The sequence below is a fragment of the Meleagris gallopavo genome, chromosome 1, assembly GCF_000146605.3.
Source record: "Meleagris gallopavo isolate NT-WF06-2002-E0010 breed Aviagen turkey brand Nicholas breeding stock chromosome 1, Turkey_5.1, whole genome shotgun sequence".
NCBI lineage: Eukaryota > Metazoa > Chordata > Aves > Galliformes > Phasianidae > Meleagris > Meleagris gallopavo.
This window is the reverse complement of record NC_015011.2, coordinates 176490609-176517217: the sequence shown is the minus strand read 5'-3', so window position 1 is coordinate 176517217 and position 26609 is coordinate 176490609. Positions and strand designations below refer to the sequence as shown.

The window sequence follows — 26609 nt, the reverse complement described above, 5'->3', positions numbered from 1 at the left end:
AAAAAAAAAAAGCAGTGTAAAAGTGTACTTGAATAGAAAGCCTGCAAAAGACTAAGTTAACAAGAGCTCATAAGGCAACTAGTTATCCTCCTCTACTTGGTGCCCTCAGACTGTTTGGAATATTACATCCAGTTTTGGGCCTCCTGGGACAAGACAGATGCTTGATTTGTTCAGTAAAGGCTACTGAGGTGATCAAGGGCACTTGTTGTGCCCTTGCAACTCAATGTCAAGGTCCTGTAATATTTGGTGAGATAAAAGAGGCAGTGCTGAGGCCTGAAACAAGGCACTTCAATTGAATGTTGTAAAACTTATTCTTGGGTTTGCATGTGTAAAAGTGGTGTGTACACATGCATTTACTCATCTTTTTTAGATACCTGCTTTTCAAGAATGTGGTATCAATCATCTTAGGTTTCTGTTCCAGAGAAATTAAAAATATTTGTTTGTTGTTTCTCCTCCTTTGATTCAAATAATTTAGATAAGTAAAAAGTTCTCCAGAATATTTTTGCCAGTAGGCTTGCATCCATACACAACCCTTTGTGACATTTATTTGTTGACATGGTAGGTGCTAAGAAGAACTTATGAAGTTACTAAGATAGTAAGAGCCAGTGATAGGAATGTGCTGCAGTTCCTGACTAGGCTATTGTTATTCTAGTAAAAGTTAAAACAGCTAAGCAGAATGCGTGAGTGATGAAAGCATTGTTATTATGGAACATAAAGGAGTGGGAGAATTATAACTGTGAAGGAGAGAGGCGTAAGGGCCAAGGAACATGCAGAGAATATTAACACGAGAGGCCAAAAGGACTTGCTGTGGAGATAAGGCAACTGCAAGGTGCCAAACGCTAGTATGCAAAGCTTTGTTAATTCTGGTGAAATATTTATATATGAGATATATATACAAGTGTTAAAAAGAGACTAAAGAATTCTGTGTTTTGTTGGAAATGTTTTGTATTGAACCACTGGTACTTACTGTGTATTTGATTTAGTCTAAGCTTGTTGCTGTGGAGCACCTTGTCCGATGTGTCAGTCTTTTGATTGGTGTTCTTGGCTGCTATTGCTACACTGGTGTATTTACAGAAGAGGATGCATGTAAATCAGAGTTGTTTCAAAAAGCTAAGGTAAGCAGCAACTCTGGGAGCAACTTAAAGTGAAAAAAACATTAAGTATTAAATCATTTTAAAAGTTCTGTTCATGTCAACATACTTGATATTTCCCCTCAATTCTGTTTAAAAAATAAAAAAAAAATTGAGAAAGGTTTAAATATGTTATTGCTGCTTAAAATGAGCAGTCAATGAACTTCTGTTAATATATCAATATATCGGTTTTAGAGTAAAAAGAATTCTAAGTATTGATACCTTTCTGTATAATCCCCTTTAAAAATAATTTTAAAATAATTGTGGTCATGCAGACAAAGGATCATTTAGGATAAAAAATCATTTCATTTATAGGTCTTTTATGAAGGGGTATTTTTAAGAGCACTTGATGGTTTATATCAATATGAGGACAGCTATTATTGTTTTTGTTATTATCTGGTGGTTTCTCAAATATGAAAATCTAAAACTTTATGTTATGAAGAGATATTTTTCTTTTGTGCTGAATGTTTCAGACTGGTTTGTGCCATATTTTTGTCGTTTCTGTAGCAGGATGGGTGAAACATAGTTAAAGTGAAAAGAGCAAAAAAAATGTTCCCATACTCAACTAATGCAGGCTCTAAGTATCAAAGCTGTAAGAATGATGCACAAGAGTCATGAATCACGTCCTTTGCATCCTTATGTGTGTGCTGTGTATCTGCCAACATATAAAGGAATTTAACTGATGTATTTTAACTGCTGTATTTTTACTAGTCCCTCATTCATTACGTTGGAGAAAGCATTTCTAACTCAAGCAAAAAACTAAATGAAGACGCCCAGATCAGCTCACTGAGAACTTTGATAATGCAGTGTACAAAGTGTTTATGCAATTGTACCAAGGTAAAGCTCATAAAGTAATGTGTGCTTCTTTCTTCATTAATGAGATCAAAAAGTTGGCTATCACAAGTATGGTACTTGAAAAAACAGAATTAACCTACTTATATCTTATTTTCTTACAGAACAGTGCTAATAAGATGGTGTCTAATTTATTCCTGCGTTTGTTAACATCAAAATTTATTAATGATCTTCTAGATATTTGCAAAAATCTGGTAAGTACATTCTCCGTGTTTTTAAATGCGTTCTTATCTATGAGAGGAATATCTGTTGCGGTGTAGTAATTAGGAGCCAAAGAAAATGAGATATTAATTATTGGAAAAACAAACTAAAAAGCATTGAGTTTTGTGGAGATTTCTAACTGGAAACGTTTTTATTTAGCATTTGTGTATTTTGAACACAAATTACTGTAACACATAGCATTTAACTTTAATACAAGTTCAAATTTTAAAAGCTTCTTTTTATTTTATAGTTTCATGCATTTATGTGCCTTAAAACACTATAAGGATGTTTTTTATTGAAGATATTTATATTATGTCTTTTAATTTTCACTCTCTCACTGACAAAAGTGGTAGAGTGGTGCATCACTGCATTTAGTACACCTCTTGAAATTTCTGTTTTTGGTGAATAGTACTGTAGTCAGGTTGAAGTAGGGAAAATGCTTCAGGGGGAGCTGAGAATCTTCTTTTAACTTTCATCTAGTAGAGGAAGTAGTAATTACTGTGTTTTCAGAAAGGTCCTCTGCCCTCCTTTCTGTGTAGTTATGAAGTATGGTGAGAAGTTTGTGCAAATTCTGTAGGATTCTTTTTCAAATACTGTCACTGGCACCATCTAAAGCACAAAGATGAGCTTCTGTGTCAGAAAGCTTGTGTCCTATAGAGAATAGTTCAAATCAAACATCTCATATGCTATGAGACAGATTTACCGCAGGGCATGAAATTCGTCACTTCACTGTATCCCTTTTTTTCTTCATCTGTTTGAATTAACTGGGAAATTGTACTGTCTTTCATTACTTTATGCCTGTGTCGTGTCATTAAAGGCCAACTTTAAAATAACGTGATATTTTTGTCAGATGACTTTTACTGGAAAACCAAGTGAATTAGGAGAAGTAGACCTAGTGGGGAATGACCCTGAGGAGAGTATAATGGAAGCAGATAACCAGGTATCTGATGATCTATTTGATGATCACTCAGTGACTGATGTCAGTGATACAAATGAGTCTGGTGAGATGCAAAATGTAACAGGTAAGTTTTCTCTGTGTCCAAAAAAGTTGGCAAAAAATGTAGGAAACTCCTCACCCCTACCCTTGTTTTGGCAAGTTGTTCTTTCCTTCAGTGACAGTAATTGTCAAATTGTCCTACTTTGAGTCAGGTAGTAGTTGAACCAGGGACTTTCTAAACAGTAATTATTTTTTACTTCTTTAGTGTTATAAATATATTAAGAAGGTATTTTAGGTTATCAGGAAAGGGAAAGTTTATTTTATGTTTTGATTAGCAGTAAGATATAGGAAACTAGTTAATTTGTCCAGCGTCAGACAGTTGTTTTGGAAAAGAAGAAAAGAGAAAGTACTAGCTCTCTCTGTCATTAGATTGAGCTTCATTTTCTTCAAAAGTAGTCCTATTTCACTTCTCTCCTTTTCCTGATCAGTAATTCTTGGCAGGATCAGCTTTCTTGCACTTCTGGACCTGTAGGAGGAAGAGGATGAGTTTATGTGTCCCCTGGGCAGGTGTTTATTGCTTTTAAGACCTACTGATGTTCTCTTCTGTTTTAATTTCTTATTAAAATTATACATATCTTAGTTTCTAATCAGAACTATGTTTTCTGTTTTATTGTTGAAGAAGAAGGAAATTGTGATGTTACATTACTGCCAAAGAGCTGGTCTCTCTTTCCCATTGTGGCTTTAGAAATATCTTCTCCAGAAATTCAGTTTAAATAGTGCTAAAGAGCTTGGGTTTGCAGAAAGTTAGAACTCTGCATTTTCTACAGAAAAAATGATATTTTTAGCCATTTCTTTTAGGTTATAATATAAATTCAAATGCAGATGTTAATATAGTGGCAGTTGTTATAATTTCAGTGTTAGGGAAGTTTCGAGTCTGTGGTCTAAAATATGTCCTAAATAATGGCAAACAATTTTATTAAGTTATTTTATTAACCTTGTAGAGGAGGTTCTTACATGCATGTCTCCTTTTCAGGTGCTGTGAGCCCATTAGCTGAAGAACAGTTGACAAAGCAGGATTTACTTCACCTTGAAATTCTGAGATTCTTATGTATTTGTGCAACTACTGTCCAAATTCAGACAGTGAGCTTTCGAGCCTCTGATATACAAAGGAAGCTGTTAATGCTCATCGATGGCAGCATCTTTGATAGTGCTAAGCCATTGCATCTGCACATGGTGAGTGTAATATTTTTTACAGAACTTCTGCTCTTGTACTGCTTTTTAAGTTGTATATTCTTGAAGGCCTTTCTCTTGTCTTCAGTTGCCTGAGAAGACCTTAAAATGTTGTCTTCTAATGTTTTGATGTTTGCTGGTATGGGGGAAAGAGCAGTTAGAATTTGTTATAAGCTAGAAAATTGTTTTTATCTAATTCTTTTCCTTTTTTTGTTCCCCAGTACTTGTTGCTCTTGAAGGAGCTCCCTGTTGAAGAAAACCTGCTGCCTGTGGATGAAGTTCTTAAGCTTCTTATACCTCTTTCGTAAGAGAGAAACTGTTTAGCATGCATTAGAGTCATTGTAGTTCAACAGCTAATGGATTTGGGGGCTGTTGAGTGGTTCAAGTTTTTTGTTTTCTTACTTTCACAGTGATGTATGTTCTTTGTACCGCCGAGACCAAGATGTTTGCAAAGAAATTCTAAGTAATTTGCTACCAATAGCAGTAAGTTTGGCCCAGTCCAGTGCACATAGTGAAGAAACAAGGATTGCACAAGGGCGATTTTTGACAGTTGTTGGAGCCTTTTGGTATGTTTTATCTATTTAATGTAGAAGTCTGTTGGGCGTAACATGTTTGTAGTGCTGTTGTGTATCTTTGCTGTTGGTATCCTATGAATCCACATGCATTTTGTTTATCCAGAGTCTAAATTTTCATAATTTCTGCATCATTTGTATCTAAAAGTCTTGTAGTCCTTAGGACAGTTGTATTTAACATGAATGTGCTCTGAATTCATAGAATCATTAAGGTTGGAAAAGACCTCTAAGATCATCTAGTACAACCATAAACCCATCAGAGTCATGCCCACTGAACCATGTCCCTAAATGCCATATCTAAATTGGATAAATAGCTAAAAGAAGTGATACCTTAAACAACTGTAAATGAGTATCATTTGTAATTGTAGATTACCAATAAAATCATAAAATTCTGGCAAAATAACTATTAAGCACAAAGTAGTGAACTACTGGCAGGAGAAAGAAACTTGTTAGACTTTTACTAAAAATTATTGGCAGCTTTTTCAGTTATTCAAATGTTTCCCATTTTAGGAAGTTAGCTCAAGGAAAGAGATGCACAGCACCAGTAAGAGTGGCACTTTTAAACTGCATGAAAGCCCTGCTTGAGGTAATCCCAGCTTTACTGAAATATATTAATGTGTGAAGTACATAATTAAGATCTACTTGAAAGCAGTATCTAGAGATTATTTTTTTGCATGTATCAGTGTACATTTCATTGTAAGACTTCAATATATTTTAAATATTCGGTGTATTTTCTTCAGGCCGATCCTTATTCGAAGTGGGCTATCCTTAATGTAAAAAATGAAGATCTTCCTGTGAGTGAGGTTTTCCCACATTTTCTCGCAGACAGTCACCATCAAGTTTCTATTCTTGCTGCAAAGTCAATTACCAGGTGATGATGTAGATTTTTTTTTCTTGTTCTTTGTAACGGTGAATTTCACTTAACTGGGTCTTACTTCTGCTACTGTATAGCTACTGTTTTCAGTAGTCTTGGGGCTTTGATCTTGAGGGAAATAGAAGCCTACCAAGTTACTTTGTGAAGGTGTTCAAATGTTGGTCTCCGTTGCCTGTGTGTGTGTGTGTGTGTGTATATTTGTGCATATACGTAAAAATGTGTATATAATTGCAAAATAGATCCAGAGAAAAATTTACAAAACTCAAATGTGAAATAGTTTATAAATAGATTAAATTCTTTAGCATAAAAATTACTTCAGAGGGTCTTGTATTTTGAATACCATGTACAGCTTTTTCTCCATATCTCAAAAATAATGGAAGTAGTATAGAAGGAATGTTCAGAAGTAAGAAATACCTTACATTCATCTGTTCACTGTACAAACCCAGAAGAGTTGCATTGCAGGAGGCATTACAAAACTACAAAAGTGGAACAAAATTAAACTTGGCAGTCTTTTCCGGTTTAAAGAGTAGAGGACATCAAGTAGAGCTAACACATTCAAAATTCTAACAATATATGGTTTACATCTTCATGCAACATTCAGCTATCCCAAATATGTCTGGATGCCAGAAGTTTCATTAATTTTTGAACCTCTGTAAACAGGACATAATTGAGGGATACTAAATACAGTCTCTAACTCATGATCTGCATAGGCCCCCTGTGGTCAAATATTACCATATATTCAGTGGAATTATATGTTTAAGGCAAGTATGTTGTAGTCTTCCTTAGGTATCTGCTCTTGTTTGTTTAAAAGTGGTTAGAATTCCTTTTGGTCCAATCCACTGTTGTGTTGCAATTTTTGTTGCAAATGGAAGTGAGAATTTAAGAATTATTTGAGAATCTTTTTATACATCTATATCTGTTTCGTAAATGTATTTCCATTCCACATCATGATGTGGGGTGTTCCATTGTGGCAGGCAATTGAAGTTTGGATTTCTTCATTGACTGACACTAGGAAACTTGGTTTTCAAGCTTTTCACCACCATTTAGGCCCAGCAGATGTTCTTACTGATAATATTTGAGGGATAGAATGGAAGGACTGCTGTATAAGAAAGTTAAGAAAAATATAAGAGCATTCAGAAAAGCAAAATCTAATTATGCATTATATGCTGTAAATAAACTAAATGAAATGTTACGCTAATAAATCTTCTTTTTTTTCTTTTTTTTTTCTTTTAAAAGTTTGTTTCAAGATGTGAAACAGAGAGATTCTTCTGGATTGTCAAAACCTCTTCCCTTGGAGCTCCAGCAAAAGGCTTTTGAGAATGTATATCTCAGGGTTCAGGAAGGAATGGGAAATCTGGTAATGAGACCTAGTCATTAGTTTTGGCAAATTTTCAGGTTATGAATAAGCTAATTTCTGAAATAGATGTGTTTAGTTTTCTGAGAATATTAATTCTTCCAGATGTTTGGTAATCTGAGGTGGTGAAATGGTGGTAGACAAGAAGTCATTTATACATACAGGCACTTTCTATTTAGCCCACATGAGAAGTTTCTAGACTCATTCAGTGTATGTTCCAGACTCTATACTATACTATTTGTTGTTGCAGTTTTCACTACTGTAACACGTAAGAATTAAAGAGAAAGGGAGCCATAATATTCTAGACAACACAAATAGTGAATAGGAGGCAAAGTAAATTCAAACTGTCTAGTTAAGTAGTATAAAAAAAAACCTGTAGATTCAGTAAGATCATGTTTGCAGTGGTACTAGAGCAGTGATTTCCACAAAACGAAAATTTGCTTAAAAAAATAAAATATTCAGAAGAAAATTCTATTGTAGAAACTGGAAATACAGTGGTGTACGTCACTGTGGAATTCCATTAACTATTATTTTTATTATTAGTGTCTTTTACTTTTCTCTCATCCTTGCTGTCATGCCAAACCATTACATTTTCCATATTGTTTTTGTTTGTTGCTCTGTCGTCTTTCTGCATGTTATCCCTTGATTGTGCTTTCTCTCTCTGTTGGCTTGACTTGCTGTCTTATATCTTGGACTGCTGCAGAGGCTTTATCCCTCTGTCATCTCATTCAACCTCTTTGTACTCTCACCACCAGCTCTCTGTTGCTCCAGCCTGTCATCGTTTTATCTGATTTCTCTGTTGCCTTAACATCCTGCTCTGTCACCTCATCTTGCTGTCATCTCTCATTATCTCCTGTCCTTTGCTTGCTGTTTCATGTTGCTTTTATTCAGTGCGTGTCACTTGTCAACACTGTGCAGTAGGAGTGAAGAACTGCGTTTGAATAACAAAACAGTTCTGGCATGCATTGGTTGTTTGTGTTTTTTCTTACATGGTAATATACATGTTATTTTTAGGGAAATTATTAAAAAAAAAAAAAGCAAGGAAACTCCTGCTGCAGTGTCTGTTTTGGAGGCAGTGAATTTTGCAGATAAGCAAAAAGAGATTTAATGCTTCAGTCTTTTCTCTGTAAAGTATGTTGCCTTATTTTGAATTGCTGATGTTTAAATATGAACTGGAGTATATGAGGTACAAGCATGTGTGCTGAGATGCTGGAGACAGGAACTACTGGTTGAGGCGTGCAGCAGGCAGCTGGGGAAAGTAATTCTTAAGGTACCAAGGCAAGATTTTCAGAAGCATTTATGTCAGTGCCCTTCATTTTAATTATTTATCCTCATTTATTAATTTGGAGATTTCTTTAACAGCATTTTTGTAATTTTGTCATTATTTCTTATTTGAAGTTCAGTGATGATGCAAATCCTGAAGATGTTTTGGACAAACAATGTAATAGGAAAGCAGTTTTGTTGATGCTTATAACCATGGTTCTGTGCTGCAGTCCTGTATGTGAAAAGCAAGCTTTGTTTGCTATTTGCCAGTCTGTGAAAGAGAATGGATTAGAACCTCACCTTGTGAAAAAGGCAAGTAAAAAATTTCATTTTGTATTTAGGTTGTAAATTAAGCAAAGCAGTATTGTAATGGTATAAAATACTTTTGTTAGTGTTGGAAGTTGTTAAATTTTCTAATGCAGTCTATGACTAACATGATAAATCTGAAGAAATTTGTAATTATACCTAATTATCTGTATAGTGACCTACCTTAGAAGCACAGATCTGAAATACAAGTAGATTTTTGTACATTAAAGATTTTAGCAAATCTTTCTATCATTGAAAGTAAAGTGAGTTTTCCAAAATGGAAAATACGTAAAGAAAATGCAGCGTATTAGAAGAAGGTTTGTGTTTTGGTGAATTCTTGTGTTGCTGTCATAAAGGTGTACTGAAATTGTCAGTATTTCTACTGTAGTTTATCACTCTGGTTGTTTTTCTGTGTATCTGTTCTCTCCTTTTTATCCCATCTTTCCTATTCATTACCACTTCTATGTGCAGACTTTATCCAACGTAATGTATACTGCTTTGTCCTTTTTTTGCATACTACTTCTCACAGTGTAGTTGCAGTTCCTTATTGCCTCCTTCAGAGATACAGCAATTAAAAAAAAAAAAAAAGTAAAAATAGCCTGTGCTAAATAGGAGCTGAGTTGCACAAATATGCATTCAGAAGCAGGGGAAGGACATGGAGGTGTAATGCTTTCAGAATGCCATAATATCGTGTACCCTGCATTCTACTTTATAATCTTATTTAATGCACAGGTTTTGAAGAAAGTATCTGACATCTTTGGCTATAAGAATATAGAAGACTTCATGACATCACACTTAGACTATTTGGTGGTGGAGTGGCTGAAAATAAAGGACAGTGGATATAGCTTGTCTGCCTTTCCTTATGTTCTTCTGAACTACACCGATCTTGAGGAATTTTACAGGTACTTTTTCTATACAGAAGCAGTTTATCTATATTATGACAGAGGATTTTGTATTTCTAAATGTAGTTACATTTATTGTTGGAGAAGGTACTGACAGCTTGTATTGTGAGTATATTGCATACTGTAGTTATGCTGCGAAGATTTTTTGTATAGCAGTAGGACGACATTTATTACAAGTCTAATTATAGAGGGTGATACAGTAGAGGAATGATAGTTGCTATATTGTGCTTGAGATTTTTTCAAAAGTGTAATTTCAAGGCGATTTTGAAAATGTATTTGCTGCATGTAGGTCTTGTTATAAAGTTTTGGTTCCACACCTGGTGATTAGAAGTCAGTTTGAAGACGTGAAATCACTTGCTAGCAAGATTGGAAAAGACTGGAGGCAAGTTCTGGCAGACTGTTTTCCCAAGATACTTGTGAACATCCTCCCACATTTTGCCTATGAAAGCCACGGTCAGAGGGAAGTAGCAGAGCAAAGAGAGACAGCTTCTAAAGTCTACGATGTGCTCAAGGATGAAAACTGCTTAGGGAAACAGGTATCCGTTTTAAATGTGTAAATTTGAACAGACCTGAAATAAGTTTGTATACATTCTGTAAAAATGTAGACAGTTCAAGCTTAAAGGTAAAAGATTATTGCTGTGATAAAAGCAAACAAGCTGAATTTGTATCCCAAATTTTTCAAGTATATATTCAGTAGAATCTTTCAGTGGGCTTGAAGTGTATGTATGTATGTATGTATATATGTATTTATTTATTTAAAATTGAAAAACTAAACCACCTTGAATTCATCTGTTATGCATCTCTTTACCTACATCATATTTTCCTCTTAAAATGTTTTCATGCTTCAGAAGAAGATCCTTCTTCTTCCCCAGAGGCAGGCTCTGTATTCAGAACCTGTAGTAAAAAATTATTATTATTTTTTTCCAAAGAAAGGTTGCCTTGAGAGGTTGTGCAGTCTCCTTCTATGGAGATATTCAAGACCTGTCTGGATGTCTACCTATGCAACCCTATTGAAGGGAAGCTGCTTTAGCAGGGGGTCTGGGCAGCCTGGTCCGGTGATTGGCAACCCTGCGCATAGCAGGGGGTTGAAACTAGATCAACATTGTGGTCCTTTTCAATCCAGGCCATTCTATGATTCTATGATCTCTTGAAGTCTCTTCCAATGCCTGCAGTTCTGTGATTCTGTAAAATCCAGAGTGAAAGCTAACTGTTCTACCTTTGACTGTCATAAATGAGACCTGACCAGCAGTTGTTTTTGAATAAATTGTATGTCTTGGATATTTTAACAAATAGGGAATCCACACAGGAAAATATTTCCTCTGGTGGTAAAGAAATGTTAAATTACTTTAACTGCTTTTTTCTTGCTAAAACACTGCTTTTCCTCTCTAGCAAATCGACAGTTTATCTCATAATAATTTATCAGAGATTGTGGTTGAACTTCTGATGACTTTACATGAACCACCTAACGCTAAGGCAGAAGAAGGATCTCATCTCAGTAAATATGTTAGGTATGTACTTATAGATTTTCAAAATGCCGTATATTCATACAACATGGTGCATTAAAATATGCTCTTCAAGTATTTTGTGTTCAAGAAACATTTAGTTGTTGTACTGATGGACCTGAATTAGTGAGGTAAAAACAGGTGACAGGGACGATTGGACTGGATAATCTTGGAGGTCTTTTCCAGCCTTGGTAATTCTATGTTTCTTTAATTCTATGATAACTTTAAAGTTGAGAATTAAAGGACTTTATTTTCAGTTGTAATGATATATTGCGTGCGTAATTTCCCAATAGTTATTTCCCAAGAGCAGTAAGGAGAATTTCTGTATAATATTTCAGTTAATTGAAAGAATGAATAAGCAGGCAAGAGAATTTCATTGTATGTTGATGAAGTCTGGACTATGGCAGTGCCTGTTTAGATCAGTTCTATCTTGGACCATGTAGAATTTTACTCTCTGTAAAATCTCTCAGCTTTTAATGTCCTTCCTGTAGAGGTCTAAATATTTAGTAGTCAGTGAAAAATGAAAGCTGACCTTTTCTTAGGAGCTCCCTCAGTGGCTGCTCTTGCTTTTGGTAAAGAAATTGCTTAAGCTATGCCAAATAAATTAATTTCTAGCTAATAGCAATAATCAAATGTCAAAAATGTCTTCATTTTTATGAGCCTTTTATTGCTTGGTTTTTGTGGTTGGTTTTTTTTTTTTTCTTTTCCCCCGCTCCCCCAGTTTGGAGTGGGGTTTTTTTACTCTTAAAAGATTCCCAGTTCCTTCTTTTTCAGGCACATTGTTCCCAGAACTAGAAATGCAGAACCTTCACCCCATGACTTGCAATTAAATTTTCCTACAAAGTACCATATATAAGACTAATGATTGGTTTCTTAGCAGTATGATCTTTCAAAAAATAATAAGGGAGCATTGCAAAAAAAAAAAAGAGAGATCTAGAAAGCTGCCATACAGGTGCAGCAGACAGTTCAAAATAAGAAGTGTTTTTGGAGCTTCTGACTTACTGAAAGCAGAGAAGAGCTTCTAGGAGTTACCCATCTATTCCATGAGATTTATTTCATTTCATTTAACACATGGGATTTGATTATTGGAAAAAAAAAAACATCTCTTGTTTGCTCACTCAGGGAATTGGATCCTGTTCCTAATCCTCCTCATTTTCCTTCTTATGTGATTAAGGCAACCTTGGATCATATTAGCAACTGTCATAAAAGTAAACTAAAAAGTCTCATTGCAGTTCTTTCTAAAAGCCCTGTAAGTATGTCATGATGTCTGATTTTTCCTTAACATTACAAAATTCTTCTTTTGGATACTTTCTAGTTTAACTACACTTTTTCACTATGTATATTTGAGGAAAATCCAATCTTAGGAACTTCTCTGTGCTCCTTCTGAAAAGGAAGCAGTGTTCAGTGCAGGGACATGATAACCTTACTGAAATTCTAGGGTTGAAATATAATTGTATTGTGTAGTACATATACAGTAATGAATAACTGGAGTTATTTTGAAGGCTGGGGAAATGCATGCATACCAGACACTATTTAGATGCAAATTATTTCTTTGGCATACATCTGAAGTGCATTCTAAAATAATTATTTTTGCACAGTTGTATCCAATTAATGTCTACAATTGAAATATTAAAATTAGCTTCCCTTAATGGTAATGAAATAGTCATATTTTTAGACATTTGATTTTTTTTTATTGTTAATAGTAGATAGGAAGGTATATAAAATTACACATCCCTTGCAATAAATCTTAAAAATCTTCCTATCTTCTAACATAGTTCCTCAGAAATGTGTCTTCTCAGAGATTATACTGTTTTACTGCATGCGTTGCAAAAGCTCAACTTACTTTGCCAATCTAAAAATAAGATAAAGAAAACAACTTTCTGAAGTGTGTTTGTCTAAAATGTACGAGCATAGAAATTAGTACTGCCAAGCAGTGGAATTAGTTTATATATATGTGTATATGTATATATATATCTCTTTATCACTTAGGTTTTTTCTTCCTCTAAGGTATATTTCTATTAGCATTATGAATAATCTTTTTACTTATAGTTCTGTTTATTTCTAGGATTCTTTCCAGAAAATTCTGCTAGCCCTTTGTAAGCATGCATCAGATACAAACAATATTTACAAGAAGCACAGAGTTCTCATAATTTATCACTTCTTTGTTAGTCTGTTACTCAAAGAAATAAAAGATGGTTTAGGAGGAGCATGGGCTTTTGTCCTCCGAGACGTGATTTATACCCTGATTCACCACATCAGCAGCAGGTAAGTGTGATAATCACACTATGTTTGTTGTATCTGTGCTTTGTTGTTCTTGTAACCTCTCATATCTGTATTGCTCTTAGATGTTAATTCATTTACAGAAAGAATTGAAATTTCCTGAACTTACACTGATTTTTCTTTGACAATTTTGGAATTTAAGATTAAAACTTCTGGCAAATAATTGAAAGCCTTTTTGATTATTATTTTTTTTCCTTCTGATTATGTATTCTTCTGCTTGCACTTTATTCCATTTACGAAAGTGAGTCTGTTGACTTCTGTGAGTTTCAGTTCCCACGTGTCTCCTGCGCTCAATCGTTAGAGCTGATTGAATTGTTAAGTTTAGAATCAGTTGTTCCCATGAAGATTAGTTGTATTGCTCCTTTTCCTCTCTGTGTCCCTATTTCATAATGGGTTAATACTTGAGGCAATGACAATTTGTGTTTCTTTAATTTCACTTTTTGTTTCCTGTGGCAGACCCCCTGTCTTTAGAGATATATCCATGCGCAGCTTGTCACTCTGTTGTGATCTTCTTCAGCGTGTTTGCCACACAGCAGTGACATGTTGCAATGATGCTCTGGAGAGCCACCTTCACGTTATTGTAGGAACACTCATACCTCTTGCTGTGGACCAGCCTAAGATTCAGCCACAGGTAGATTTGAGTTGCTGTTGTTTGTATTTATCCCTTGTCCGTTATCATTTAGGTAGGTAGTGAGTAGTTAGTGAGTGAGCAAAGCACAAAATAGCATTTTTGCGAAGGATTATGTTGTCCATCATACAAGTATTTATTTAAGTTACAGATTTATTATGAAACATTCTGCCAGAATTCAGTGGTTTGGGCAGTAAATCATTATTTTTAGGCTTTTTTCAGGATTTCATGTTACTGATTCTGTGACACAGTAAGATCAGAATGACTGCTTGGATGCAGTGTGTTGCTGAATCATAGCCAATATTGTGATGATTGTGCTGACCAATACTTGAAATCAGCATCATCAAAAGGCAGGATAAAAGTGCAGGCTCTGGTAATAAATTCTTTGATGTCAGTTAGGCAACAGGCAATAGCAAAATTTCTTTTCAGAGTATGTGTGATTTCCCCATGCCTCTAAAAATGTTACAGTTTTTAATAATGTAAATAAATTATCTTAGCAGTTTTTTGTACAGTTTGCAGTTTATTGGATCTGAGGGAAATGCAGACTTTATAACCTAGGTAAGAAATATGGCTTAAAATTGTTTATCTTTTTTTCCTTTTCTTTTCTTTTTTATGTTCAGATCTTAGGCTTGTTGAAGTACCTGGTAATAGACAATAAGGATAATGAATATCTCTACCAAGCAATCAAACGCTTAGATCCTTTTCCTGAATATCCTGCTTTTGAAGAGTTGCGAACAACTCAACTGAAGATAAAATACAGTAAAGGGCCATATTCTCTTTTGGAGGTAACTACATTTTAAATTATATCTCATGACATAGTGGTTTTTCAATACAAACTTTAGAAAGAAAAGTAGTTTTTGAGCTGTATGTATAATTGAGACAGATCTAAATTAGATGTGATTTTTTATTTTTTTTTTTACTTCCTGTTTCAGAAACTGTAAGAGACTGTAGGTCTCCATCCTTACCTTGCATGCATTAATCTCCATATTGTGGACTGCTGAGAAGCATTCCTTTACTTAAAGCTTTTATTTGCGTGTTAAATGTACTTAGAACAAAATGTTGTTTTTCAGGAAATTAATCGCTTTCTGTCAGTTAGTGTTTGTGATTCACTGCCCTTAACACGACTTGAAGGACTGTATGATTTACGTAAACAGTTGGAACAATATAAGGACCAGATGAAGGACCTCCTGAAGATTTTTCAGGGTACAGATATCTGATTACGGGTTTTATTTCTTTTGTGTCTGGTTTTAGATGGGTAGTAATATAACTCTATGTTAATTTGACAGTGAATTATTTGTCCTAGTTTTTGTATATTTAACATTGTAACTTCATTATAATTTCACGTTTGAAATAGAGTAGCATAGATTATTGATGCAGAATCTGAAACACATCTTGTAGAGTGTATTATGAATATTAAATGAAGTGTTATATCACTAACAGGGTAAAATGCCCATCCAGCTCTTGGAGTGGGGTCACATATGATTGTGAATGACTGGGGTAGTGTACAGTATAGACATATTGTTTTATGGCTGCTTAATAAGTTTTGTTGTATATAAATCTCCCTGCTCCTTTAAATGTAATGAAGCTAGATTTTGAAAAGACATAGTATGTTAGAAAGTAAATCTTACAGAAATTTAAAAATGGTTGGATTTAGTTTTGTTGAACCTTGCCATATCCCAGTGTTCTGTTTCAGCTCTCAGTCCAGTGCCAATTCTTTTTTGTTTTGGATTTCAGATGTTTGTAATAAGATCATTTCATTTTTCTTTTCTACAAAAAGTCATCATCTGCTTGTTTTGCTGATTCACTGAAAATTTTCAAAAAAGCTGTTGTTATTCACTGTAGATAAAGGCAGAGTAAAATTTGAGGAAGAACGGTAGTCTCTTCTAATGTTGTTATGTCTCTACATCTTGAGTATAATTTACTGTTTCAGTCTCAAAATTCTGCTTGAAAAGGGAGTAATAGGATGACAAGCTTTCATGGAACAACTTGCATCAGAGCAGAGCCTGAACAATCTAGGATCTAGGCTTTGTAAGTTTGGAAGGTGATTGAGTAGTAACACAGAGGTCTTTGAAGTGCTGAATGGTATGAGGAAGCTGAATAGGGAGCAGCTGGTAACACTTGTTTCAGTACAAGACCAGTTTAAGTTTTCTGACAAGAGAAATGACGTTTTAATGTTGTTTTATTTTTCTGTACAAATGATAGAAAAACCAGAAGATTCTGTAATGGTGAAGCTCGTGGTGAGCTTACTGCAGCTGTCAAAGATGGCAGTTAATCATGCAGGTGAAAAAGCAGTGCTGGGTAAGTTCCTTAGTCCCACAGATCTCCTAGGGCTGTCATTGCAAGCCAAGATTTGAAACTGTAGCAGTTCTCAACATTTCTTCCCACTGCTATTCTGCCTTAGCTGTTAGAAGACTGCCTTTTAGAATGGTGTATCTTATTTTCTGTCACTGTTTGTAACAGCTTGAATGTATGTACAGAATGATGTAAACTCGGAGCAGTTTTGATCTTAGTCTCTTCTATGCTCAATAGAGACATCTGCCTGTATATGGGTTAATTAGTAGATTGAAAAACAGCATGAAGCATGGAAGAGAACTTAACTGAAAGTATGGAAGGCATATTTTAGTGAAAATTAGAGCAGTTGTCCATTTTAAAGCCTCTTGTGTATCACTAAAATGATCCTCACCATTTAAATTAGCACCAGAAGCATTTTGACTGAAGCTAAAACCCAAATCCCCACTTCTTCCAGTGGGACTTACATCCATGAAAGGGAGTGTTTCCTCAGTTTTGATGTGTAAAACAGCTGTGTGCACACACAGTGAGAACTTCTGTCTTGATGTATATTTTAGTTTAAAAGACAAGTGATGAATGCCAGGTAATTGCAGCTCACATTTATTTCAGTATCATACAGCATTCTTCAGCACGTCTGCTAGCTGTATCTTTCAGCCTTCCTTGCACTATCTTTCCTTAGATGATTTGTTAAATGCAACCCTATACCTTCAGTTTTTTTCTTTATTTGCTCTGATTGTTAAAAGCAGTGTTGTAGAAGATGGAAGTGTTTTCAAGAAGCATGATGAGTTTGAAGGAAAGAGCAAGAAATACATTTTTGTTCTTTTCTAATGGAAATTAATATCCCTTTTAATTTTGTCAGCATCTTTAGGGTCATTTTTTTTCCTTGTATGCAGTCGTGCACATTGATGCATCACTTTTAAGTAAAATACAGGTAGTAATTCTGTGATTACAGGCTTCTGTCATGTGTTTATCATCCTCTTTGGGAATGAAAATTGGCTTCTCCTGCTGGCTGTGATTCTGACCTTTTGCCCTTAGTAATTTGGACACAAGCAAAAATAAATCTGTGTCTGATTCAAACAACGTCCAAAATTTAAAGAAAAATTTTGAGCCATATCAGAGCCATATCAGAGAATTGAGTTAGGACACACAACTATGTTACTGATTTGTCTTAAACGCTTATACACCTGATTTTAATCATACAGCTCATCAAGTGATTATTTATAAATGCAGCTTTTATCCCATGATAATCTCAGTTCTGGAAATGATTTATACTGATTGAGTTGTAACAACTTTTTAGGGCAATACTTAGTTTTAGTTTATGTAAGAATACAAAATTACCTTCATTACCTTCATTGCAGAGGCTGTTGGAAGTTGCTTGGGAGAAATAGGCCCCATGGATTTCTCCACCATCGCTCTTCAGCATGCTGAAAATGCACTGGATTCTAAAGCAGTGGACTTGCTTGAAGATAGAAAGCTTCAGTGGGTCTTCATAATGTTAACACAAATAAATACTGCTTTAACAGATAATTGGTGAGTATATTTATTTATTTAGTGCTTATTTAGTTTGAAGTTTAATAGGGGCCATTCAGCTGTATGTTGTTTGCATCTGCAAATGCATTTGGATTGTGCCTGTTGGTACCCAATTATGTGCTTCCTCAAGGCTCACATAACTTACTCAGTCAAGCCAGAAATTGTCTAGTAAAGATTCTTTAGTTAGAATCTCTTCTGTGCAGAAGAGGTTAGTAATGTTGTAGTGTAAATACTGAGGTTTTGCTTTAAAGCAAAATAAGGGATGACATGTCCTATTCACAAACTTTTTCTCATTAGACACATGTGTTGCTAGATTATGGAATTCTTTGACTTGCATACTTACAAAGGTGACTTTGAAAGTAAAACAGCTAAAAGAAATTATTAATCATAATATTCTCTATGTTATTCTTTCAGTATTGATGTTAGATCTGCTGCTGTTTCCTGTTTGAAAAACATATTAGCCACCAATTCTGGCAGTGAATTTTGGGAAGTTTATAAAAATAAAGGTGATCCCATGTTAATCTATCTACAGCCTTTCAGAATGTCCAAGAAGAAGGTACTTCTTTTGATACACCTTGTGTATGATATAATGGTAGAGAAAGCATAGAAATAAGTATAAAAGAAAGCAAATGTGAATATTTTTTTAAATGGATTTTATTGAATCCAAGGCCTGGTCTTTTCATCTGTCTGATTGCAAATGCTGTTGCTTTTGTACACCTCCTGTTTTTCATTTCTATTTTAGCATTTGGGGTTACTTTATGTAGGTAATTACCAATTTGATGTTAGAAAGCTGCATGCTTTCATTACTAGACAGACATTTTCTGATTACCTTCTTTGTAATCTAATACATTCTTTCTCAGGATTCCATTGTTTGACACAAAAGCTTGGTGAGAAGTAGGTCAGAAAAAAGGTTGTGTTATTGTAGTTATGTAAATGTAGCATCTAATATGGCCTTGTTGGTGTTATCATTAACGCTTTATTTTTTTGGTGTTATCATTAAGTTTTATTTCAGATTTTCTTGTGTAATTTTACATTTGCATGAGTAAAGTTGATCAATGGATTCATGCACAGTCCATATTTAATATGTTTTAACCTCTGCAAATTGCAGAATTTCCTTTTAAATGATGCATTTATTTATATTTGCAGATTATATTTTTTTCCTTCTAGGTTTTGGCAATGCCAGCTAATGATTCAGAGGCTTCTTCAGAAACTTTGGATGACACAAACCTGTGGATTCCTCTGGGAGAAAGTCATGAAACCTGGATCAAGAACTTAACCCGTTCAATACTGGACAGTGGAGGTGTACAAAATGAAGTTCTCCAGTTAATGAAGCCACTGTGTGAGGTCAGCTGAATGATATACAGTCCTTTGTGGGCAGTGATGCACAAAATTATGTGATTAGTCAACTAGATATCAAATAGTAATTTCTATTATGTTGCTCCTTTTGCTTAACAGTAAATTGAATATTATATGATCAGATACTGCATATACTCATTAAATACATTCTTGAAATACGGTATTTAGGAGAGAATCATAATCAGGCCATCTCTACATGATTATATTAACTGAAGGGAAGTATAACCCTATTGAGGATTACACATTTTTGTACACTTCCTATTCTTTCTTAAGCATTTTGTGTTTGTTTTGAATAGTTTTCAGTCTTGTGTCTGAATGGAGACATTTCAGTTTTCAGTAAGAAAGTAGAACGGCCATTAGGCTCTTGAGTTTAGTCATAACCTGAGAAAAATGGGCTTATAGTTCCTTTTCTTAACAACTGCTGTGCATAATTATACTCTAGGTGAAAACGGACTTGAGTCAAACTTTGCTTCCGTACCTGATTCATGATATCCTTCTTCATGATTCAAACGAATCTTGGCGAAATATTTTGTCGGTTCACGTACGGAAGTTTTTTACTGCCTGTTGCAGATTTGCCTCATCTAGTAGATCTGCTACACCACCAAATTCTGACTCAGGTAATGTCACAATTTTTTTTAATTTTTTTTTCATCTGAAAGAGGAATTCTAGTCTTGAAAAAGTTATCATCTTCTGACTTCAAATACCTGATGCACACTTGTAGGCAGACAGAATTCTAAAAACTTTTGTCCGATTATTTGATCAGTAGTGGTGATTTTGAAGCTTTTTCATTGTCAGGACTCAAGTTGTTTCTTCTCCATAGCTCCTTTCCTTATTCTCAGTTGAGTAATGTTTATTACTTGCTGAATTCAGATGTGATAAACTGCTAGATTAAAATTTGAACTGTGTCTTAAAAACATTAGGTGGCAGTTAATTTTCTGCCTTCCTCAAAAAAATATGAATAAAGGCAATTTTCTCTTAGATTTTCCCCTTAGGTAAAAGTTAACTCTTGCTTGAACATCTACCTGATGTTGCTGTTGGTCTCCCTATATTTTAAAGAGGCCTTTTCCATTTCAGCAGAATGAAAGGAAGATGTAATCCAAAAGAACTGTAGCTGAGTTTGAGTAAGGCAGTAAGTTCCAAATGAAAGAAAGTACTATTTTGATAGATTGAAATAGACTGAGATTTATTGGTCTTTTTTTTTTTGGCCTGAGGATGTAACTTTTGAATTACTTTGTCTCACTCTAATGTACCTTCTAATCAAGCTGGTGACTGTCCTTTCAAATTAGATTTTGTTTGCAGTGAGCAGAAATCTGTCTAAAAAGATCTCCATTATTAGACTGTGGGGATGATCTAATATGACTGAACTGATTTTCAAGACCTGAAATCATCTATTTCTCTTAGCTGAGCCTGGCCCTTAGTTGACACAAACACAGTAATTTCATGTTAATGTTCTTTTTTGTTCAGTAGCTCTCTGCCATGTCTTTCAACTTCCTCCTTCATTAAAGAAACGAGTCTGTACAATGTATATTTACAGGCAAGTCACGCAAGCTTCAGGTTGCTGGAGAGGTGAAGGGGAGGCTTCAGTTTACACTAAGATTTCTGTAAATGAGCTTAATAATAGTATATATATTTAAGGTTCTTTTTAAAGATTCTGCCTAGCATGGCCATAAAGACTAGATCAGTATCCTTGCATGTTTTTGAAGACAGGCAACAAATTTTTATAAACTTCCAGTTAGTTCAGGGACAGGAGTGAAAAAATGATAGAGTTCTCTTCTAATGTGATTCTGTGCAAGTGATCTTTATGAGACAATAAAAGCAATGTAAAGGACACTTCTGAAGCAAGTTCATTATTTTGTCTCTTTTGAAATATATATCCTAGAGCAAGAAACCCATGTGCTTAGAAGTTTGGATAAAGTATCTCGACGAACCATGCTTGCTGTTGTTGATTACTTAAGGAGGCAAAAAAGGTGACGTACGGCTTTCCAAAATGTTGCTCAGCTTTAATTATGTCTTAAGATCTGTTGATGGTCTAGATTAAGAAAGAAAAATCTGGTAAAGAACATGTTTCTTAAAAGAATGCAGATATAGCAATGGCCTTGTATTTGTTATGGAATAAACTGGCTAGCCTTAAACAGCATTAACTATACTGAAAGAGTTTTCTGAAAACTTTTGGTATGATAAACTTCTTGTGATATCAAGTTAAGATTTGGAGACTAAGGTAATGTTAGCCTTCGGAAGATTTTATAGCTGAGCTGGATTTATTTTGTTTAATGTTAGAGAGAAAGCCTCTTGCAATAGTGTTAAAGTCTTTTTTTAAATCAGGTCTGTTTCAGGTACAGTTTTTGATGACAGCTTCTGGCTAGATCTGAATTATCTTGAGGTTGCTGTAGCAGCACAGTCTTGTGCTGCCCACTTCACAGCCCTGCTCTATGCAGAAATCTACGCAGACAAGATAAATATAGACAAACAGCAAGAAAGGTAAGCCTTGAGAAATGCAATTTCTTGAAATGTCTAGTAAAATTGATCACGTTCCGTGTGTTCCAGTATTGTTCTTTACATGAAAAGTCACTGAAGCTTTAAAATAAATGTTCAGGCTTTTGTACTGACATTTAAAATATCTTTGCCAGTCCTTCAAAGTGATCCCAACCTTGCAAATTTGCCAGATGTGGCACACTCAAAATCATTTTAATTGTAATTACTAAGCAGGAAGTGTTTGTGTGTTCTAGAGGAAGTTGGCTAAAGCTAGTACTTTATTTAATCTTACTTTTTAAATGGAGCACTTTTCAGGTTTTCTTTTTAGTAATTAATAATGTACCAGTGGTTAAACTAAGTCCAAAAGTGAAGCAAGAGGAGAAAGAAACTACAGAACTATGTCCAGAATCATGTAGTTTTAACTTCATTAATAATTTCTAGTGTAGAACTGATCCTCTACTGATCCATGTGGAGGGAGCTTTCTTACATAATGTACAGTTATTCATGACTTCTGCTGTAGCAAGATTCAAATATAGAACTAATTTACTAGCTTGGTTCTGCCTGCAAATAACTCCAAGTCAGAGAACATGTAACGAGAGTATGGTTTTAAGGGGTTCTATGGTTGTTTTTACTCTTTCACAGAAGAGAGCGTTCTTGCTTCAGGCAATCACAAAAGCAAATTATCAATTTGATTTCATAAAAATTAGACATTATGTTCTTCCCAAAAAGAAAAACAAAACAAAACAAAAAAACAACCAAGCAAGCAAAAAAAAAAACAACCCTTGATGGTGAAATTCTTTGATGTTGATCTTCTCAATTCAGTTGATTATTTTCTGGTAAGAGCTGTTTTGAATAACCTGGAAAGATAACATAAGTGGTCTTGTGTTTCGTATACATGCCTTAATTCTGACGTGTTCTTCTATCATTTCTTTAATTCTTTGTATGAAATTTATCTTTACCCAGTTCAAACATTTCTTGTAGGTCTTCTTTTAAAGCAGCTAAAAGTTTGACATTTGAAGAAGAAAGTGAAAAATCAGCTATTGCTATTTTGAATGAAAAAAGTAAAGAAACTGGCATAAGTTTACAGGTACATGTGTGTGCTTAATAATCTTTGAGCCTTTTTGTATAAACATATTTAATAGTAAGTCTCATCTGAGCTAACAGCTGGTCTAGTTGAAGTTGAAAAACTATAAAAATTCTACCTGTTCTCAGAGTGAACTCAATGGCCTTGACAGACATGTTAAATGCAGTGTTGTTCACATGAAACACTCACTAGGTGGCAAATTTTCAATAAAAGCAAAGCAGACTTTGTTCCCCAAAAGAACTGACCTTATGGTGGTAAGCAGCCAAATAGAGCATTTTTGTTTTGTCATAGAGAAATGCTAATTAAAAATCAGTGAGCTGATGTAGCAAGTTGTAGTAATGGCAGAAGTATAATCTCATACAAATCTTACTTAGTAAAATCCTGGTTGAGGACACTTCTTTCCTTAGTTCATTATTCTAGAGCTTTACCTAGTTTCAAGCTTTGCTATGCTACAAACTTCTCTTTCAGTGATGATATTACTGAGATATTGCATAAAATAAAATTAAGCAATGGTAACAACATGTTACATGGAAGGGACCTGTGTTTATGAATGTACATGGTATGTATAAAGTTCACATGAACTACTTTCAAGAAAGGTAATTCTTTGTTTTATGGTGTACATTTTAGGACCTTCTCATGGACATATATAAAAGTATTGGAGAGCCTGACAGTCTCTATGGTTGTGGTGGAGGAAGAATGTTACAGCCATTAGCACGGTATAATTTGTTAATGATCTTATATTCCTTGATTCCTCATTGGTTTCATTTCTCAGTAAGGAACTTAAATTTAAAACTTTAACTTACAATAGGATAAGAACATATGAGCATGAAGCAGTATGGGATAAAGCTCTTCTAACATACGACCTTGAGGCAACCCTCTCTCCATCTACTCGCCAAGCAGGGATAATTGAGGTAATTTTATTTTTAATAGGAAATGAATATAGGAATTGATATCCACTGTGCTCAGTCATTCATACTAAAAAACAAGGTTGTTTTAGGACTTAAAGAGACCTCTTTGGTGATCGGGATCCTCTGTCATTATACATAGCCAAACTATATAATGTAAGACAAATCAGTATTTGTCCTGAAAACACTCAAGCTTATTGTCCTTTTGTTACTCACCCATAATCTCCATCTTAGATCATGAACTTTGTGAAGCATTTCAAAATATATTTTATTTTATACAAATTTTGGGTAACTCCTGAAATGATGGAATATAAAAAGTAATTGGTTATTTTTTCCATCTGATTCTTTAAACCTCTACATGATGGCTACCATCTTATTGAAAATTGTGTTTTCTATGAAATCAGTAAATGGAATTGATGTTGTCTTGTTTTGATGACTTAAAATATGTTGCTTTTTTTGTCCTAAAAATGTTTGCACCACTTCTGTAGTAACACGAGTATGTCTGTATTACGCTTCATTTAATTTTCTTGTATTATTTTCTAACTATTTAGCATTACTATTAAACTTCCACAATGTTAGCCAATTCATACTGGCTAAGCATATAATGTGGATAAGTGATCACAATTGTAATATCATCATGGCCTTCAAGTGGATAGGAATTAAACAGTTGTAGGAAACTTCTTCCCCAGGAAAAAACAGTAAAGTGAATTTTGGCTTACTGCCCAGGAATAATGGAATGGAGGAATGTGAGCAGATGGTTCATTTCAAACACATCATGAAAATTTTATTTCAAAGACTGCCAGTGACAGTAGTAATAAACCATTTTCCAAGTTTGCAGGTGTTGATAATGTGATTAATAGCTATCTTATTAAAACCTTTTTGTGAGTTGAGAAATATTTATAGTTCTGCCTTACCAGCAAAGGTTTCTTTTTTACCAAAGGTAAAACAATACCTTTTAAAAAAAAAAAAGAAAAGCAATTCATGTTGTCAAAGGAGGAAAAACAAGGTTCATTTACTTTGTTAATTGCAGGCTTTGCAGAATTTTGGGCTTTGCCACACTCTTTCCATGTATTTAAAAGGACTGGAACATGAAAACACTGAGTGGTGTGCAGAACTACAGGAAATACGCTACCAGGCAGCATGGAGGAATATGCAGTGGGACAGCATCTCATCTGTCAAGTAAATCAACTTATTTTTCAGTTTCTTGACTGAAAGACAGTGGTTTCGGTTCCAAGCAAACAGAAGACGTTAGAATATAATTTCTGTGATGAAGGTCACCTACTTTATTTTAATCATTGAACTAAAATGCCATTATGCTCTTAGACTTATTTTATACATACTTCACTTCATATTAACTTCAGTTACTTCCTGTTTGTTCGTATCTTTTAACATTCTTCCAAAGTAAAATTTTATATTTTTACTCAACAGATGTCTTAATTGTGTAAGAGAGATATGCACTTTTTTTTTTTTAAAGTTTGTAAACAGATAGGAAAGATACTAATCACAAAGCCTTGAAATGTTACCAAGAAGTAAATAAGAAAACAAATGTTGATTCATGGCTACTTGATTGTAAGGAGCAATCCCTCCCTTCGTGCCATGAAGGCTAAGTGCATCCTGGCTTGTATCAGAAATAGTGTGGCCAGTGAAACCAGGGAAGTGATTGTCCTTTTCACAGAATCCTAGAATCATAGAATGGCCTGGGTTGAAAAGGACCACAATGACTATGTAGTTTCAACCCCCTGCTATGTGCAGGGTCACCAACCACCAGACCAGGCTGCCCAGAGCCACATCCAGCCTGGCCTTGAATGCCTCCAGGGATGGGGCATCCACAGCCTCCTTGGGCAACCTGTTCCAGTGTGTCACCACCCTCTGTGTAAAAACTTCCTCCTAATATCTAAGCTAAAACTTAGGTTAGAACCATTCCCCCTTGTCCTATCACTATCCACCCATGTAAACAGCCATTCCCCCTCCTGTTGATATGCTCCCTTCAAGTACTGGAAGGCCACAATGAGGTCTCCCTGGAGCCTTCTCTTTTCCAAGCTAAACAAGCCCACTTCTCTCAACCTTTCTTCATAGGAGAGGTGCTCCAGCCCTCTGATCATCTTAGTGGCCCTCCTCTGGACCCACAACCTACTCAGTACTGTGTTCACTTTTGGACCTGTTGCTACAAGAAAGAATTTAGTTGATGGAGTGTTGAAAGAGGGGCAGTGAAGCTCTGAAGAATCTGGATAACAAGCCTTATGCGAAACAGCTGAGGAAATTGGGATTATTTAGCCTAGAGCAAGGGAGGCTCAGGAAGGTGGATCTTCAGGTGCACCAATTCCTTCATCATCTTAGTGGTCCTTTGTTTGTTGGACTCCTTCCATTATGTCCATGTTTCTCTTGCACCGAGTGGCCCACAATTGGACACAGTACTCCAGGTGCAGCCACCAACACTGAATAGGGAAGGGTCACTGCCCTTGACCTGTTGGTGATACTTTTGCCTAATGCAGTGGAGAATACCACTGTTCTTCTCAATAGCAAGGGCACATCGTTGCCTCATGTTCAGCTTGGTGTGCACCAAGATCCCCAGGCCCTTTTCTGCAGAGCTCCTTTCCAGCTGAGCGTTCTCCAGTGTGTCCTGGTGCCTGGGGTTGTTCTCTACAGCTGCAGGACTCTGCACTTCTCCGTGTTGAACTTCATACAGTTTTGTCAGCTCACTTCTGCAGTCTGTCGAGGTCACTCTGTCACAGCTGTTTGGTTAATCAGGCATTCCCAGTTTTGTATAGTACTGTGAATATAATATGAACTCTGTTTTTTCTTTAAAATTGAGAAGGTTACATTATAATTTTTTGGAATGTGAAATAGTAGCTCATCCAGCCAGATAATGTTCTCATAAAATATTCATCATAGAGACAAAGTTGACTCTTTTACAGAGATTTCCCCCCTAATTTTATGGTTTT

The 26609-nt window shown here is 35.1% G+C and overlaps 1 protein-coding gene across 1 annotated transcript; it reads left to right on the top strand.

The window, feature by feature from the left end:
• The first annotated feature begins 987 nt into the window (after nt 1–987).
• Nucleotides 988–25006, top strand: LOC100540368 (serine-protein kinase ATM). The gene is made up of 30 exons (XM_010729031.3): nt 988–1115; nt 1842–1967; nt 2087–2176; nt 3034–3205; nt 4154–4353; nt 4572–4654; nt 4761–4916; nt 5433–5508; nt 5663–5793; nt 7033–7153; nt 8549–8725; nt 9452–9621; nt 9911–10157; nt 11011–11129; nt 12246–12372; nt 13189–13388; nt 13860–14034; nt 14652–14816; nt 15102–15234; nt 16234–16329; nt 17679–17850; nt 18265–18406; nt 19018–19194; nt 19649–19823; nt 21086–21173; nt 21529–21684; nt 22660–22765; nt 23390–23478; nt 23571–23673; nt 24698–25006. The coding sequence occupies exons 2-30, from the start codon at nt 1932–1934 to the stop codon at nt 24848–24850; spliced, it is 4035 nt and encodes a 1344-aa protein (XP_010727333.1). The 5' UTR covers nt 988–1115; nt 1842–1931; the 3' UTR covers nt 24851–25006.
• Nucleotides 25007–26609: the final 1603 nt, after the last annotated feature.

Coding starts and splice junctions, on each gene's coding strand:
- LOC100540368 (XM_010729031.3), top strand. CDS start 1,932: ATGCAGTGTACAAAGTGTTTATGCAATTGTACCAAG. Junction 5,509..5,662: donor GCATGAAAGCCCTGCTTGAG/GTAATCCCAGCT, acceptor TATTTTCTTCAG/GCCGATCCTTATTCGAAGTG. Junction 9,622..9,910: donor GATCTTGAGGAATTTTACAG/GTACTTTTTCTA, acceptor TGCTGCATGTAG/GTCTTGTTATAAAGTTTTGG.